Source organism: Mesitornis unicolor, unplaced genomic scaffold (genome assembly GCF_000695765.1).
Source record: "Mesitornis unicolor isolate BGI_N332 unplaced genomic scaffold, ASM69576v1 scaffold26084, whole genome shotgun sequence".
Lineage (NCBI taxonomy): Eukaryota > Metazoa > Chordata > Aves > Mesitornithiformes > Mesitornithidae > Mesitornis > Mesitornis unicolor.
Genome location: NW_010179765.1, coordinates 1,424 through 20,591, shown reverse-complemented (window position 1 = coordinate 20,591; position 19,168 = coordinate 1,424). Strand labels below are relative to the sequence as shown.

At 39.4% G+C, this 19,168-nt stretch overlaps 1 protein-coding gene across 1 annotated transcript; it reads left to right on the top strand.

Moving 5' to 3' along the window:
* Positions 1-96: 96 nt before the first annotated feature.
* Positions 97-15,087, top strand: TARS (threonyl-tRNA synthetase; the record flags this gene model as incomplete). Its single annotated transcript, XM_010182900.1, has 18 exons — positions 97-177; positions 1,086-1,276; positions 2,263-2,386; positions 3,444-3,565; positions 3,778-3,895; positions 4,768-4,832; positions 4,914-4,992; positions 5,574-5,720; positions 6,614-6,712; positions 7,438-7,604; positions 8,137-8,299; positions 8,388-8,525; positions 9,227-9,304; positions 11,161-11,261; positions 11,376-11,480; positions 12,145-12,217; positions 13,481-13,595; positions 14,859-15,087. Coding segments are annotated over 18 exons (2,115 nt in total), but the record flags the coding sequence as incomplete, so codon positions are not given.
* Between the last annotated feature and the right edge of the window lie 4,081 nt (positions 15,088-19,168).

Here is a 19,168-nt window from a genome sequence, read left to right as displayed (position 1 = left end):
GGCTGAGGCGGCGTGGAGGGGGGAGAGGGGAGCGTTAAAGCGCCGTGGTGGTGAGCGACTGCTGGAGAATGAGGAAATGGTGCTTGTCCTTCTCAGGTAAATGCTGGGGAAGAAAAAAAGGCAGATTGCGGAAAGAAGAAAATGAAGGAAGGGGCCGGCGATGGAGGGCGGACGGAGGTGAGCTGCCCTTGGCCCGCGGGGGGTCGAAAGATACGGTCTCTTGGTTGCTGTCCTGTGTACTGCTGGCATCGCAGCGGTTCATCCCTATGAAGTATTTTATCTGGTGTTACTGTTACTCCTTTTCCCACTCTCTCTTACTTCCCGAACTTTGCCATGAGGTGTCTTTGTTGCTTTTTACACCAAGTTGTATTGGTGTAATGGGAAAGCAGCTCATATTTCCATAGTTGCTGTTCGATGACGCTTTTCACTGTGCAGTTTGCACCAGGAGGGGGGCAGCAGATCTCTGGAATGGGGAAAGCCTGCGTAAGGTGCTCTGTCCTTTCTGTCTTCACAGTGGGTACACACAGGCCCCTCTGACAGCACATAGTGGGCCAGCTGCTAGCCAGCACTAATCCTGAGCCCGCTGCAGAGCTGCATAACCTTGGCTGTGTCCCAGCCGAGAGCCCTGAACGTCAGTATGTGAGGTGTAGGCTGGAGTCAGTTCCTGCCTAGGTGGCTCAGAGTAGAGGTGTTCCCACAGTTTTTTGACCTAATAGGAAAAATCTGTTTTTATGTTGAACTTCTGCAGTCTTTTCAAATTTATTTTTGTCCTTTTGTAGCTCATTAAACAGGTCTTTAATAAACTGTAGTAGCTTATTAATGTATGTGTAGTTTATTAAACACAGATGTACAGTCGTGCATTTCAAAGTGATTTTATTAAGCTGAAGTTTTACTACTATGTAATTAATACTATCTAATTAATCTGTAATAATGATTATTTGTTAGATATAGCACATATATAGATAGGGACACATACCTGCTTGTGAAACGTATATCCATTCTGTTTGCATTCTTGGCATCAAGTGATATTAGATTAATAATATATTGACTTTTTTCCCCCCTTTCTCTTTATTCATTATCTATAGCTGAATCCCTGGCCTGCATTTATCAATGAGCGTTTAGAGATGTACAATAAACTTAAAGCTGAACATGATGCACTCCTTGCAGAAAGAGCGGCAAGTAACAGTAAACCCATTAAAGTCACATTACCCGATGGCAAACAGGTTGATGCTGAATCTTGGAAGACTACACCTTATCAAATTGCTTGTGGAATTAGGTATGATTCTGTTCTGTGATACACTCGATCATTTTCAGGCAGCTCTGTCTGCAGGTTGTGGCTGTGAGGGTATGGGTAATGTTCTCTCTTAGTCATTTATCTCAGCTCTTCTCAAGGCATCTTGTATGTAATAAACTGGAGGTAGCCAATAGGGCTTTAGGTTTGGAGTACAATTTTTTATAAGGATACAGTTTCTAAAATTAAATAAGAATATAGTTGAGATCTTTTAGACACACATTGCTTACATGTTTTTCCCCGCAAGTACTCTTGTTGCATTAAGAACTGATCTGCTAATAAATTTATCAGATTGAATGTTAGCACATGCAGACCAGTTTCCATCGACTTGAGGAAGAGGTTTCAATTGTTTTCAGAGAGAGTTAAAAGTATAAATATCTTTCACCTAACTGCAAAAGAGCATTGCATATCTCTGGGTTACTCAGACTTGTGTAGTAGTTTTGAGCAATGCACACTGAACACCCTGACATTTAAAATTACAAACGCTAGCTGATTCCTAGAGGCAAGATGCCATTTTTTTTATGTGTAGGTACCTTGTTATTGGAACCTTCTTCGCTGTTGTGATTTGGGATCAAGGAAGGGTTTGGGTTTTTTTGCCCAATGGAAACAAATTTGTAAAGTTACTACGTCAGAAATGGTATTTGATAATTTTTAAAAGAGAAGCTTTGTCTTACTGCAATAGGATTTTTGAAGTCAGGTTAGTACTTTAAAGTTGCTGCCTCTAAGTTAAATATGTTAATGAGTGTATGAATGTGAATATGCAGCACAGTTTTCTTCCCTCATCTCAGAGATGTGAGTAGGATTTTCATAAATGTTCAAGACTGGCTAAACTGCTCTTTTACTTGGAATTTACTCATGACATTGTACGCACTCTGAGCACTCCTGAAAATCTTATTCAACATGAAGGGCAAACTTGGAGAATTTCTACTTGCTGATTTCAAAATATTATATACTGTGTATTTATTCTGTAGTCAGGGCTTAGCTGACAACACTGTTATTGCTAAAGTGAACAAGATGGTTTGGGATCTAGACCGTCCTTTGGAGGAGGATTGCACCCTGGAGCTGCTTAAGTTTGAAGATGAAGAGGCTCAGGCAGTGAGTATCTTCTACCAAAATTTAATTGCCCTTGGATTTGCATGAAACTCAGCCTCAGGTAGTTACTTGCATCTTTGCTGTGTTCAAAAGATGAGGAGACGGGTTTTCAGTGTAGATATGTCTGCATTTTCTCGTAGTTCCTTACAAGGGAGATATGGTATTGCAGATAATGTACATTCTGCGCTGTATCTGTAGCCAAGTCTGCTAGCAGTTTTTCATAATTTATGTCAAATCTGTTCTTGTTTAAAATTTTATATTTGTAATCTTCATGTTAATGTAAAGTAGGTCTTTTGAACTGACCTCTTCAGAACTGACTTTGAAAATAATACTGAGTATAAAAGTACTGAGTGTGCTGCACTTTCACTTTGTACATGCAGAAGTATGTACTTTATTGTGGCTATTTGTAAATACTGTCGTTAGAAAAAGTAATTTGGTACAAGAAGCTGCCAGTCAAACTCAGCACAGAGGTCTTGCATGCTAACTTAGGGTTTTCCTATTAGCTAAATGATGGCTCATGTGAGATTTATGTTTTCTCTTCTGTGAAAATAAAAGCAAACTAAAGTCCTGTAGACTTTATTTTAATTTGTCAGAACTTCAGGTGTACTACAACATGGAGTGTAATTTTTAATTTTATGAACTGTTCTAGTTCAGTGTAGGATTTCCCATGCTTCAGGTTTTTTTATTAGGACCACAGCCTTAAGTTGAAAGTGCAGCTTTTGGTCTTTATGCAGAGCTGATTGATGGATGTTTGTAGAAAAAAGTTTCTGAATTAGCTTCCTGACTTCTTGACAGTAATTGAATCATTTCAACAATAGTTGAAAATAAGAATTACTTGCGATCAGGCTGTAAACAATTTTCCAGTGTTACCTTTTGGAAATAGTGGTGCTTAGGATGAGGATGTTGTGGGCAGGTCACTTCTGTTCCGCAAACTGCTCTAATGTGGAAATGCATCAAGTATCCTTGAAAGCAAGCATTTCAGAAAAGGTTTTGAATAAAATACTCAAATGCTTTGTGCGTATTCAGGCTGATCCCCTCTTTTTTTTTTTACTTCCATTAGGTATACTGGCACTCAAGTGCTCACATAATGGGTGAAGCTATGGAACGAATCTATGGTGGCTGTTTGTGCTATGGCCCACCAATAGAAAATGGATTTTATTATGACATGTTCCTTGAGGAAGGGTAGGTTTTGTATTTTTATTTTCAGGAGTGGGGGGATGGCAGTCATGTTAAAAATTCTCATATCTGCTTGTTCCTGGGACAAAGAAATCTGCAGTACTGCAGATTGCGTTTTTCTTTGCAGTGTGTCCCATCCACAAGCTTACATTGCAATTGGATCAGAAATTGCAAGTGGAAGCAAGAATGATTAACTTCTTTGTGTGTGTTTATTTTAGGGGTGTATCGAGTAATGACTTCTCTGCTTTGGAAACATTATGCAAAAAGATAATGAAGGAAAAACAGGCCTTTGAAAGACTGGAAGTTAAGAAGGAAACATTACTTGAAATGTTTAAGGTACGCTGTTCTAGAAGGTTTTTTCTAGCATTGTGCAGTTATTCTTTAAGTATTTGTAACTTTAGCTCTGTGTTCTGTCAGTAGTAGAGAAAGGTCTGTCAGCTTTTTAAGGTAATATATTCTTCTGGGCTCATTTGTGATATTTAACAAAGAATGAGTGAAGGCGTAATTCTTAGATTCTCGGGAACGTGCATTAGATTTTCTGCAATAGTGAGAATTCTCATTCTTTTTCCTGGGTGACCTTGACAAAATCTTTAAAGCCACATTCTTTCTTTATTTCCCACAGATTTAAGTTTGCAATATATTATGTTCAATTTTATTATATGCCTTTGATATATTTACTGTAAGTAAAATGCTGTGGCAATACTGTAACTGCGTGTGCTGATACGTTCAGAAAGCTTCATAAAACATTTTTTAGAATGAGGTCTTCTGGGAAAGTCTAAGCCACACTAAAACCTGATTCTTTCTCTTTAGTATCTAGCTGCAAATAATTTTCTGGCATACTTCCTGAGATAGATGTTACTCAGTTTTCACTGTTAGGACATTAAGAGAGTCAGTGTCTTTCAGGCAGGAAGGCACCTCTGTAGGTCTCCAGTCCAATCTCTTGCACAGGACATGAGGTCAACACTGAAGTCAGACAAAGTTTCTCAGGGCTTGTCCAGTTGGGCCTTCAAAACCTTGAAGTTTGGAGACTATACAACGTGCTCTCTTGGCCGCTTGTTCCACTGCTTGGTTATCTTTCTGTCTGTCATGTCTGTCTTTTATAGTCTTTTGATGCAGCGTAGCATAAGGTTTACAAATAATTTAAACTGCTGGCCAGTTCTCTTGCTTAGCAAGGACTTAACAAATATGTGTGTTACTTTTATTCTCAGTATAACAAATTCAAGTGTCGCATCCTGAATGAGAAGGTCAATACTCCAACTACAACAGTATACAGGTAATGACACATGCACTGTAATATTACTGGATTTAACTTTCTAGGATGAAATACACTAAATGAATGGTTTTCTCTTCTTAGGTGTGGTCCCTTGATAGATTTATGCAGAGGGCCTCATGTCAGACATACTGGCAAGATAAAGACTATAAAAATTCATAAGGTAAGAGCTGAAACTGCTTTAGACAAATGTTTTAATTGAAAACACGTTGCTGTCCTTGGGCAATAAGATGGTGGCTTATCGAGAATGTACCACAAAATGGGTAACCTGGCCAAAACCTCAGTGTAACAAATTGAGAAAGTGTTATGTGCTAGAATGATATTCAGATGGTGTAAGCCCAGATAAGTGGCCAGGACCTGCACTTCCAGCACAGACAGGAGCATGAGTGTGGCTTAAGGCTTGGTTGAACTGTATCAGTTAGAGTTTGTAGTTTTTACTCAGCTTATTGTTATAGCTGAGTGTGAATAAACAGTTGGCATAGGATGACTACAAAGAGAGCAAATAGGCTCAAAAAGAAGATGAGAGAGCTTGAAAACATTTTTACATATTCTGTTCACCTGTTCTTTCTGTATTTTTCTAATGAGTGCTCTGAATTTAACATGAAAATTCTCCTTATGCCTTAGTTGTTCTACTTTAAGTACAGTGTTTTATGAATAACTGCATGACTTTTCGTAGCAGTCAGTAGTAGTGAAATACAGAGGCTCCTCCTTTTCTTCATTGTTTCATTTATTTTTTGAATGCAGAATTCTTCTACCTATTGGGAAGGCAAGGCTGATATGGAATCCCTCCAGAGGATCTATGGCATTTCATTCCCAGATACAAAAATGCTGAAGGAATGGGAGAAATTTCAGGAGGAGGCTAAAAGCAGAGATCACAGGAAAATTGGGCGGGTGAGACAGTTTTTCTGGTACTGTATTTCACAGACACTGTATATCTAACCCCTTAACTAGAAGCATTTAGAAGACAGCGTATACATGCTGCCACAACCAAGATGTGACACAATTTTATTTTCAGTCAGGTTGCAAAGTCAGTTACTTTTCTCTTGAAGAGCATTAAAAGTCTTAAAGCAAATTACTTCTCTTTAGACTTTTCACTCTCTTAAAAATGATGTCATCCTTATTCCACAGATCACTCAGAACAGAATATGAACACTTTGGTCTGCATATCGTGCTCATTCTACAGAGTTTGCTGCAGCCTGTTCACTCACAGTTACTTACTTCTCTGTGATTTCAGAATCCACAGTATATTTTTTCATTTTTTTGGTTGGTTGGGTTTTCGTTTTGTATTTTAAGTGGAAACCCCTGTCAGATAATTTATAGTCCTAAACACTGTTTCAAAGTCTGCTGCTAGGACATGAGGAAAATACATAGAAGAATTCAGTGTATGCAGCCTTCAAGCATGTGATGGTTTGTCACAACATCAGCCAACTACAGTTCACACATTCCGTTCAGGTTCATATAATTAGCGAGCTGCAGAAGCAGAACTAAACATTACTTGTCAATGTACAAAGGGAACTGTGAGAGCACAGGAGTTACATGTAAATGTGAAGTTTTGGAGCATCAGTAATGAAGCAGGAAACAAAACAATCTCCTTCCTTTATAGTATCGATGAAGATAAAAATACTAGTGAAAATGCAGCTAATCTGTTGGTATTTCTTTTTCTGTTGTTGTTCTTTTAAAAAACTTTGATTAGTGATGCCCAGTCAGTAGTAATTAATTTGTGAATGTTAATTGAAAAGGCTGGTGTACAATTACTAAGTTTTTTAAATACTGTTTTTCTGCAGGACCAAGAACTGTTTTTCTTCCATGAGCTCAGCCCTGGTAGTTGTTTTTTCTTGCCAAAAGGAGCTTACATTTATAACACGTTAATTGAATTCATCCGGGTAAGTAATGTCTTTTGGAAATCTTATAGAAGAAATTGCTTAATTTTAGAAAAATGCATAGCAGCATGCCACATATAATAGTATAAACTAACTTAAATGGAAGGGCTGTTAAGTCTCTTAGTTCTGTAAGCCACGAAACTAAAGAAACCTGGTTTCTTTGAATTGGTCTTGTCACAATCTCTGCTAAGTTATATTTTTATCAATACTTTATGCCTTCAATTAAAGCAGCCATAATGATGCTTTATAATATGAATTCTTTGACAGCTAATCATACAGCTAAGCTCACACTACAGCAGTTTCACTGATGCGTATTGATTTGTTTTTATAAACTTATTAAATTTGGTCTTGCAGAACCATTTGTTATGCAATTATGCGTAGGAAAAAACCAACCATGATCTTCCTGTTGTAATATTTAAAGTCTGTCTTATTACTGTATATTTGGACTGCAGTGCACTCTCAAGTGTCACTGAATAATTAGAGACTGCTGCTTTGCTTGCAGGGAGGAAACTTGTTCTTCTTGCTTAGTACAGAGAAATAGTTTGGCAGAAGGGTGGTGCTGGTGGAAGGGATGTATTCTGGCATGTCTAACTTGAATTCTTCTCCTCCTCGAGTCAGACTTTTGTAGGGCAGCATCCGTGTATTTGTATGGCTGCAGTTTCATGGCTGAGTATCATTGCTTTTGTTTGCTTTATTAGTTATTTTATGTACTGCATCTGTTGTTTTAGAGTGAGTATCGAAAATGGGGATTCCAGGAGGTTGTCACTCCAAATGTTTTCAACAGCAAACTATGGATGACTTCAGGGCACTGGCAGCATTACAGTGACAACATGTTTTCCTTTGAAGTGGAGAAAGAAATCTTCGCTCTGAAGCCTATGAACTGTCCAGGACACTGGTAAATACATAGCAGATCCAGCTTACCACAGATGATGCTCATTTTAAAAAAAAATAGGTGTTTCTTTTGCCTGCTTAATTGTAAAGATAGTTATCTTCAGGTATTGAGATGTGACATGCTGTCAGGAGTTATGTAATTATCAGTTGTGGTCTACATGCTCTCTTTACATGAGACACTGAGAAAATTCATTTTTCTATCATTACAGTGACTGTTTTAGATCTGAAGCTTACCTTGGTACTACAAAACCTGGGTGTCTGAAATAGATACTGGGGCATTGTCCATATTGTGGCAATTTAGGCATTCAGGTTTTAATGCTGTTTTTAGGAGCTGTTTAGTCTTTGCTCTGTGAAGTGGGGAAGGCCTACCACCTATAAAAGGATATCTGCACTTCTGCTGGATGTAAATGATAGCTGTATTCAGATTAAATCACTGGCATTATGGGCATCTGCTTAGGTACTGGCTGCTACTCATTGGCTGTTCTTTGCAGAACTTTGATTCTGGATGAGCTTCATGTAATAAACTTTTCCTTCAGCCTTATGTTTGATCATCGCCCAAGATCATGGCGTGAGCTGCCATTACGGTTGGCTGATTTTGGTGTTCTGCATCGCAATGAGCTGTCAGGAGCTCTTACAGGACTCACTCGAGTACGCCGGTTCCAGCAGGATGATGCTCACATATTCTGTGCTATGGAGCAGGTATGGGCTGCAGTTAAATGAAATTGGGTATTAAAGTTAGATTAACTGAATTTTCCATATTTGAGATTTTATTTCTGTCCTCATAAAGATTGAAGAGGAGATAAAGAGTTGTCTGCAGTTCTTGCGTACTGTGTATGATGTCTTTGGATTTTCCTTTAAACTGAATCTCTCCACTCGTCCTGAAAAGTTCCTGGGAGATATTGAAGTGTGGAATCAAGCTGAAAAGGTAAACAGTAGTTTTATTAACTTTTCATATGAAAACAAGGCTGCGGCTGCAAGTCCTGTAAGAACATATAATGCCGTCTGGGAGGTACAGTGGCAGCAGGACATGACCAATATAACTTTAATTACCATCTTCAGTCTGGCTGCTGTAAATAACTTACTCACCATACAGAAGCCATCTCCATGTCAGAATCAAATTAGGTCTCTGTCCTTGTATTTTCTGATGATTAAAAAAAAATAAAAGCAAACCTGAGGAATAGAACCAGTTCTCGCAGCCCTTGTAGTAAGATGTAGAGCCATCTTCCAAAAGCCAGGTTGCTTTCATTATTAAAGGAATGCAGTTATCCCCTGCAGGTACAGTGCTGGGGAGAAGATGGGGCAGGAATAGATATTAGGTGTATTAGGGTATATGCCCTGTCGTTGTTATGCCCTGTCGTTGTTATCTACAAACTTTGAATCAGCGTAGAAGTATGCATCTTCCAAGGTAAATGCATTAAATTCGTTTGTTTTAATTTGGACTTTTTTTATCTGGGGCTTTTCCAAACCTTTCATTTTTCAGAAAATAAATGAGTTGCGGCAGTAACTGAGAAGTGCTGAAAATTTGGTAGTGTCACATATCTGCAGTAGCAGGCTGACCTGATTCTGTAACATGCAAAGACAGTAAATGATTGAGAAACACTGCGTGTATTTGTTCTTTATCTCTAGCAACTCGAAAACAGTCTCAATGACTTTGGTGAGAAGTGGGAGTTGAACCCTGGCGATGGAGCTTTCTATGGACCTAAGGTTAGTATGTTGCTAACCCCTAGCCGAGTTAGGCTTTTAATTCTGTTTGGATAAGGCAAAGAGCTGGGATTAGGAAGATGCCTTTTTTTTTTATGTATAGTCTTCTATTACCATTTTAAGATGCTGTCTGGCTGAAATTTTGTGGTTTTCCAGATCCATAAACTCTGACATACTTAAGAGAGAAATACTGCTTTGTGATCCTGGTTTTCACAGAGCTTTAACACTCATTTCATTAATTAAATTAAATAAATAATGTAAATTAATTCATTTACATGTATAAACTGCCTGCTGCTTCAACAGTTGATGGTTTAGTATGAGACAGGAACAGAAGGTGGCACTGTAAGATCGGTATTACCAGAGCAATTCCTGCATTAGAAATAATTTTCTGAGTGATAATGAATCCTAAGTCATGAGAAAAACAACAATTAACTTACTGGTTAAACAAATTTTTGAAAAATGTTGCTTTTACTGGCACAATTTCGTAGCTGCATTGAGTTGCTGGTGAGTTCTGGTATTTTTAAAAGCCTGTTGCATTGGTTTTGTGATTTTCTTGGGTTTTTTTAAAGCTGTCTCCTCAATTTGCACAGATTAGGGCTTTCTAGAAATTTCCTGATATCTTTAATATAAGGACAGAGTGCCTTACAAAATTACTTGTACATCTTTCCTTAATAAACCTACACTACATTTATGTCTATATTCAGTCAGCTGGTTTTGATTTCTCTCTCTATATGCTAATTGAATAAATTTCATTTTATGGGTTGTAGGTGAAATGTGTTATAGCAGCTAATTATTCATAATGTGAAATGCAAACAAGATTTAGTAACTTCCTCGGTTGATTTGAAAGAAAGCAAATAAATACAGGAACCTTTGTTGAATTTAATTAACCTTATACTTGCTCCTCATACACTCTAGCCAAAGTAAGGTGAGGAAACGAAGCATTGTGCACTGGTTTTAATGGAAACCAGAGAAATGGAAGTTAAAGTTATATTTTTTAAGTTAAGCCTGTTAATTACTTATAAATGTTTTATTTTCATAGAAGCTCATTGGTGACTAGCTGAAGTATGATAAACTCTGACTCCTGAATGCAAAGTAGAAAGACATCTAGAACCTCAGCCAATAAAACACTTAGTTTGATACATAAATTAAAGCACACAGCCCCAGCATATAGCCATGCTGGTAAAATGATGAATGAGTAATGTGATAGATAAATAAAAAAGGTCAGGACACTATAAATCTGCTGTTTTCTGTCTGTCTAACTTGTATCATAAGCGTACTCAGGTTTAAAGTGTAAGATGCAATAGAAAGAATAGACTTGACTGTAGATACTTATAGTCAGAACAAGTGTTACTGATATAATGATCCCTACTGGTAAGTGAACTGTTTGACAGCAGGATTCTCATCCCATGTTCATGGCCTGAATTTGTAACATAAGGTATGAAGTATTCAAGTACTGATTAATAAAAGAGTATAGGTTTGCCAGTTTGAGGTTGAGGAAATCTCATTTCTGGGGAGACGTGTTCAGTTCTGGTCTTGCAATTGCACTTCCATCCTCCTGAATTGACCCAATGAAAAGGCTTATGAAAGTCCCAGATTGAAACTCAAAAAAAGCAGTGAAGTATTAGAGGTAGTTCCTCCCTGAAGTAACGTCTCTCTACTTGCTTATGCCGTTTTTAGCTCTAACATTTTTTGCATAAGAACCTGCAAATCATTTAAATATTTATGTAGGCTGAAGCCAAGCTGTGTTGTCTTAAACCACACATAGTTCCTGTGCATTTAGTGAAACCTTCCATCTTGAAACAATGAGTTTGCTTTGAGGGGCATGTTGTAGTAAAAGTTTCTGTCTTTTTGTTTCTAAGATTGACATTCAGATTAAAGATGCCATTGGCCGCTACCACCAGTGTGCTACAATCCAGCTCGACTTTCAGCTGCCAGTCAGGTTTAACCTCACCTTTGTCAGGTAAGCACAGAGGCTGTTGGTTTTAATTGCTATATAACTTTCCTGTCATTTGCAGACATAAGTTTATACCAAGAAAAAAACCCCACATAAAAAACCAAAAAACTTTCTTCACAGCCACGATGGTAATGACAAGACAAGACCAGTTATCATTCACCGGGCTATCTTGGGATCTGTGGAGAGAATGATTGCCATTCTAACAGAAAACTATGGAGGGAAATGGTAATGTTGGAAAGTAGATTTATCATTCCACTTTAAGCAAACACTTTATGTAGAAGAGAAATTAGCCCCAAGCATGCAAGAATCAAGAGGTTTCATTCTACTTGCTTGCTACAGAGATGTGCTGTAGGATTAGCACAGGGCAATTCCTTCTGAACAACCTTCCTTAGATATTAATTCTAGATGAGGTAGTCTCTGCGTGATACTGCTTGTGCAGGTGCATCGTACAGCCTGTCTGCCCAAGGCATGTGTCTCTCAGCTTCATGTTTGCAGCTGGACTGCTTTGCAAAGAGTTGTTTGTGTAGGTAATCTCCTTTAACTACTGCAGTGTAACACCTGATGGGGATGACCCCTCTGATTATAACAAGACTCAAATATTTTTCCTTGATTAGTTAGTAATAAGCTCAACAACTTAATTATCGTTTGTTGTCTGTTGTAAAACACAACTAAAAAGTACCTTTGTCCATGCTGCAGTTCTTTTAGGCACAGAGTTCTTTTTGGGAGGTAAATTGTAATGAGTATAGGGCTATCATCATCTCTGAATCCAATCTAAGCAGCTGGCTTTATGAATCTCCTATGCCGATTTTAGTCCTATCTGTTAAGAGACTTTTTCATACTAAAAAAAGTACTGAAAGCTATCTAAGCTTGTTTTGTTTGTTTACTGAAGGCCGCTCTGGCTGTCCCCACAGCAAGTAATGGTGGTACCAGTGGGACCAACATGTGATGACTATGCTCAAAAGGTGATGTATATGGTTTGGGGGCTTTTTATTCCAATATATTGCATTTAGTTGAGATACCTGGTTATTAATTATTCATGATATTTTTTCCAGATAAGTGTTAGCAGTCTTTGCATATTAAATGTTACCATTTTTATATTACAGTGACAATTTGCGGCTGAAGTTGTAGCTGTATTTTAAAGAGGAGCTGAAGTAGATTTTGGGTATCTAAACAACAAATGCTGATCTTTGTGAGGCTTATTTTTTTAAAAAAATAGTTTTTCTCTCTAGCTTGTCTTGTCAAGTTGTCTTGTCCTTCAGCTTCTAGTTTCCCATGGTCTTGTGCATCTTGCAAAAGCAGTAAGAAAAATGAAGATGGGTTTTTGCCTATTTAGTATCCAGCAGACCTTCTCCTGCTTCAGGCACACTACAGATAAATAAAATAGTCTGAAATAAATTTTTAAAAATCCTTTCTAATCTGAAAGCTCCACCATCCTGCTGCCATTCACAGTATTGAACTCAAATCACTGTTCAGCCCAAAACATTAGATGTTCACATGACTGCTTCGTTATTTAGTGTGTATGTACTTGCATGATAGCTGACCTGTTTCCATGTCTTGAACTGGGCTCATCTCCAATGCCTGAGCCAATGATGGTGCCTTTGTTTTAGGGGTCAGATAAGCCTGACTGGCTTAAGTCTGCAAGTCATAAATAGTTCATTGTCATGGAGTACTGCATCCAGTTCTGGGGCCCCAAATATAAGAAGGACATTGAGTTGTTGGAATGGGTCCAGAGGAGGGCCACAAAGATGGTCGGGGACTGGAACATCTTCCCTACAAGGACCAGTTGAGAGAGTTGGGTCTATTCAGCCTGGAGAGAAGGCTCTGGGAGGACCTTATTGCTGCCTTCCAGTACCTGGAGGGTAGCCCCTGAAGGGGTCCTACAAGAAAGCTGGGGAGGGACTTTTTATAAGAACAGGTAGCGATAGAACGAGGGGGAATGGTTTTAAACTGGAAGGGTGCAGATGTAGACTAGATACTGGGAAGAAGTTCTTTACTGTGAGGGTGGTGAGACACTGGCACAGGTTGCCCAGGGAAGTTGTGGATGCCTCCTCCCTGGCAGTGTTCAAGGCCAGGTTGGACAGGGCTTTGGGCAACCTGGTGTCATGGGAGGTGTCCCTGCCCATGGCAGGGGTTGGACCAGATGGTTTTTAAGGTCTCTTCCAACCCAAACCATTCTATGATTCTATGAATATCCTATATGACAGTTTAAATACTTTTTCTGCTAGGTCAGGCAGTACTTCCATGATGCTGGATTAATGGCAGATGTTGACGTAGATCCTGGGTGCACACTGAACAAGAAGATCAGAAATGCTCAGCTTGCCCAGTATAACTTTATTCTTGGTAATGTATAGTGCATTTGTTCCCTTATCCTGGCTGACTTTCTTGCATAAGGATTTGATCTTTCTTCTGTGAGCAAGACAGAGTTACAGTCAATGTTTTAGGTCACTTTGCTCCTAAGAGTTTCCATTCCAGAGAGCCTCTTCTGCCTGCATGATAGGCATTTCTGGTGTGTATTGCTTCACTGAAAGGTCACTGTGGCCCAAGGTATTACTGCTGCTTTAGGAAAGGTCTTTGCTGTCTTCTGGTCAGCAATGTAGAGACATATGTAAAATCTCTTGCCCTTTGTCAGATTGTTAATTGTTCTTTCCATCACCCTCAATAATTAATGCTCTTGTTTTAAGTGTAGTGAAAGTACCACCATATTTTCACTGCATTTAGCTGTGGTGCATTTCTGAACTGTACATCCATGCATAGAAGATGACTATTCCATGAGAGGGTGATGCAGGGACAATTAAAAACTGACCCTGAAGTATGTGTTTTGAAGCAGCACGTTAGTCATGTCATGTAAATTGAGGCTTTAGCATTGACCCTAAAACTGTCTGGGATCCATTAGAGCAGAAGGAGTCTTGGACAGAGAAACTCTACCCTCACAGTAATTGACATAATAATAAATGAATTCTTTTGTTCTTTAAAACTTTAAGCATATGATACAGATAAGACACAACCACATTTTGGCTTCAAGACCACCAACAAATAAGCATCCTATCAGGGAAAAAAAATCTCACCCAGAGGCTGTTTCAAGAGAGCTGTCCCACTAAATACAGATTGGGTATCAGAAAAGTACAATCCCCTGTACCAACTTCCAATTACATAAAATTTGTATTAGCAATGAGACATACATATATTATCTTCGTACTTGTATCTTAATGTTTGAATTAAACAGCTTTTGGATCTTGCATTAAACTGTCTTGCTGTCTCTGTAAAGAAAACAAATGGTTATTTACAGTCAAGTTGTCTTTCTCATCCTTGCCCATGGAGTACTCCATGTTTATTTCTGAATTGGACTTTGTAAGTCAAGCTGGACTTTTTTGCTAAGTTGCTGTTCGTAACTTCTAAAACCTATTAAATTAAGATTAAATACGGCTATTGGCTGTTACAGATCTGAGGTGGGGGGGGAGCTGGGAGGACGGAATAGAAGGATTTGATGTGTTTAGTGGTAAGCTGTTTAGTGTTTTTGTTTAGCATGCCTAAGTTTTAAAGGAATGGGGGGAAAGAGCTTGCTAAATGTTAAGTTCATTACTTTGCATCTTGGTTTTTTTTCAGTTGTTGGTGAGAAGGAGAAGGCAAGCGGAACAGTTAACATCCGCACCCGAGATAACAAGGTGCATGGTGAGCGTACAATTGCAGACACTGTTAGGAGACTGCTGGAACTGAAATGCTCTCGCTCCAGACAAGCTGAAGAGGAATTTTAACACCCATCTGCTCTACCTGGCATAAAAAAAGATTCTAATTTTCCTAATTCAGTTAACCACAAAGTTTCTGTGCTGAACCAGATTTGAAATATATTTCACATTGTACCTCTTGCTCATTTTAGCAGAAATTTTTCTGTAGTCAGAAATGTCTTTTTTAAAAATCAGTTTTTCACAAAGTAAACTTTCCTGGCCTTTGACCAATGACAGATGAAGCAAGACGAAATTACTTTCTGTGACTTCAAGGGAAAATGGAAATACTAATCGGGGATACTCATAGCATTCTAACTATCCTGATAAGAATAAACCACATTTTGATAACAAATCTTTTTCACTAAGAAGTTAAACAAAAGACCTCAGGCTTAAGAAACCACATGGTAACCATGTGCTGCAGCAGGTTTTCAAAAGTTATACCTAGCAGTCTTGTCTGCTGGCCTTACACTAGTTAATTATGTTGACTCTGAAGAGTCCCCAGTAAAGTGGACAGGGTAATGAACAGAGGTCAAACCACATTTTGATAACAAATCTTTTTCACTAAGAAGTTAAACAAAAGACCTCAGGCTTAAGAAACCACATGGTAACCATGTGCTGCAGCAGGTTTTCAAAAGTTATACCTAGCAGTCTTGTCTGCTGGCCTTACACTAGTTAATTATGTTGACTCTGAAGAGTCCCCAGTAAAGTGGACAGGGTAATGAACAGAGGTCTCCCACTTCCATTGTGGCTGGGGCCTCCGGGGGGGGCCCACCTCTTACTCTGACCCCCCTGCCACAGAGCACTGAGCTGCTAACAAAAGCCAAGTATACCCTTTTCAAGAGGCTGTATCTGAAATGTGCTGGCTGTAAGGGTAAGGTCATTGTAGCTGTATAAAGGGGATAGCACTGCCTGGAAGAGGCAGGCCACAGTAGGGTCAAAGAAGCAGCTCAGAAAACCAGGATTCTTGGGAGCAGAGTGTTTCTGTTCTTGTCCCTGAGCTGTCCTTTCAGTTAGGCTGTGTATGTCACAGCAGAAACAAGAATGTACCGGACTAGTAAGTGTAATTACTATTTTTTAAGACAAATACTTTTTTGTCATTTAATCTAGTCCCCTTTAGTGGAACCCTTCTTTCCCAAGCCTCTAGTCCAGGGTGTGACATACTCAATTAGCAGCCCCTCGTATCTCACGGTTGCTTTTGGGTTTGGGTTATTTTCTTTTTTGACATCTGACTGACAAGAGGTAAATGTCTATCACAAACAAAAAATAAAATAATGGTCTGCATTTTTTTCTTTCTTTCTTTATTTATTTGTTAACTGACCTGAACAGCTTCCAGAGGTGGTTGCTAACTGTTTCTTTAAACAGAAAGCTATTGCTACAGCTTCAGCAAAGATCAGATAAATCTGAGGACAGGTTTGAATGATCCCATCTTGAAAACCTCCAAGTCTTACCCTTTGCTTTATTACCTGGGCAGAAGCATTTAATTTAGCCTTTTCTCGCTTATCTTTCTTGCTTATCTTTCTCAGGGGTGGTGGTAACACTATATCAGCACTTTCAGTCTCCCCCAGACTATAACCCCAGCAACTTTCAGCAAAATCTATTTCTCCTTTGGTTCATTCAAACTAAAGACTCCATCTAACTGCCTTGAGGAAAAAAAAAAAGGGGGGTAAATTGCCTTGCTGCTTTCAAAATTATTTCAGTGAGAGTTAAGTGGGTTATTTCTATGTTTTGCACCTGCTTTACTTTGTTGTAAAGTGACTGATGCTTATGCAGAACAGCAGAAGCAGATGTTGGCTATCCCTGGGGCAGAAGGACTTCATCAAATGTTGATGCAAACCCAGAGCAGATACCAGGGCGAAGGAGCCACCAGCTCTAAGGAATTTCTAGGAATCCTGCCTCAAACCACCTTTCCACTAGGCCAGTGTATTTGTTAATTTTCACAGAGAGTTCTGCTTTTTTGCTTTGCAGAGATCCTTAGGCCCACTAACATTAAACTTAGATCATGCTTTTAAATACCTCTATAACAATGTACATGTACGTATGTGAACACGTTACTAGAAACAACACCTAAGAGTACAATCCAACTCCAGCAGGGTGTGGACAGAACTGAGGTGCCTACATCCAAACAGTGATGAGGGCAAGGCTGCACTCATGTGACAGCTAAACTCAAGCTCTCTTGCTCTTTTAATTATTCAGCCATCGGTTTATGCAGAAGCAGAACTGGCTGGGCCCACACAGCACATCCTCCCTCTTGGTTCATCCAGAAGTCCTCTGAAGAGCAGCCTTTGGTCACTGCTTATCACCTGTGGTAGGACTTAGCTCCCAATAAAGTACTGTGCCGGTCTCCTAAGGCAGGAGGGCACAACTTGGGTGTCCGCTTGATGGTGGGACCACTTGTCAAGCAGGAGAGAGGCTGTTGTATCATTCTTTCCAGGCTCTGAGAAGGCTGAAAGCCACCTCTCCAGTTCTGCAGAGTGCTCTGTTTACCAGCATTAGGCAAGAGAAATAGAAAATGTTTGCCGCTTGGTTTTCAATCTCTATGTCCCTAGAGAGGTTTTCATGGTAATGTAGATCACCTCATCTTTACCACAGACTCCTCCGTGCCATTGGCATTTCCTGTGGAGCAGCTGCTAAGGTACAGCTCCAATTCTGCTTTACTTCACAGTAAGTTTGGTTTGCTCATACTTTAAAGCAGATTTCAAAGCAAATGGCTGAAGGAGACACACAGAATGACAGAGAAGACAAACAACTAACCTGATGGATCTTCCAAGTGTACACAAAAAAGGTCTGGCAGGAGTTTCTGTATTTGGACAGATCACTGTGCCAGCCTTCAGATTTCTGTGAGTTCTCATTCTGCAAACCCCTGAAAGACTCTGCAGGCCAAGAGACATCTGGACAGTGCCACAGCCCAGGGTAATTCCAGTAAGACTCTTCCTGTCACATATTAGGATTACATTCTTACAGTGGCTGATGCTGCTCACTCAGTTACACCACTGGGACAACGTGATGCAGATTCAGTATTCAGATGCTGTCATGTTATGTCAACTCCTCTAAAAGCAGTAAAGCATCAGCTCTGGGGAGAACCCAGCTGTAAGGTAAATTGTTAATTGGTGTAGGCACCTTTACACAGGCAGTCTTGCCCTCACTGTGTTTTTTTTCCCATTGCATCCAAACCCAGCCTATGCAAGCCCTTTGGTAAAAGAAAATCAGTTTGCCATGTCTGACTTCTCCCTTGTTAGAGTAAGCCAAAATTAAGGTGTCTTTGGTAACTCATTTCAGGCCTTCAGCTCATGTCCTGTGTAACTTCATGGTTGCCTTAGCCTTCTCCACCATTTCTTATTTGCCAGAACAGTCGGTTCTGGCAAACATCTAAGCAATGTGCTCTCAAATCAGATAATGGTAAACTGATACTATGAAAATTAAGTATCGCTAGAGGCTATACTTATTAAAAAAAAGCGCACACACTGCTTGGTACTTAAAGATTGTTTCCAAAATCACTCAGCCGTTTTTACACGCTAGTGTTTTCCATCTGTCTTGGACAGGAATAAACAACTTCACAGTTGTCTGGTCGCGGTCGGTGCCTTGTTAGCCACTGTGATTGAGTATGCTTATGCAGAATGAGTTACGTTTGGACTTGTATCAAAGTTCTTTCACATAGGACAGCCTCTGGAGCAAGGCATGTATTAACCTCTCCTGACAAATTACTACAAAGAACATGTGCTCAGATAAAGCTAGGGACATTTTGTAATGTTCTCAGACATTAAAGGTAAATCATCTGGGCTACACAATTAGATTCATTATCTATGATACCTATCCGACTCAAAACAAGAGCCTTCAACTGGATCTTCTGCAGACAGGAAAGCATGCTGAGATGCACAGAGGGCAGCTGTGAAAACTGGAAAAACCCCAACAACCAAACTGAAAGTGTACAGCATCCAGGAAAAAAAAAAAGAAAATATGTATCAGTCTTCTACAAGGCACTTGTTTATACCTATCTGTATTAAAAAATAAAGTAGTAAGAGACCACTAGAATGGAGGCACAACAGCTGAATCCATACTGCTTCATGAGACAGCCCCGGCTCCCCCAAATTCTTTGGAATTGCCTGGAGATCCCAGAGAGAAGCAGAATCAGGGACAAGAGAGTTGGCAAAGGGGAGCTGAGGTAAGGCAAGAAAGCGTGGGACAAAGACACAC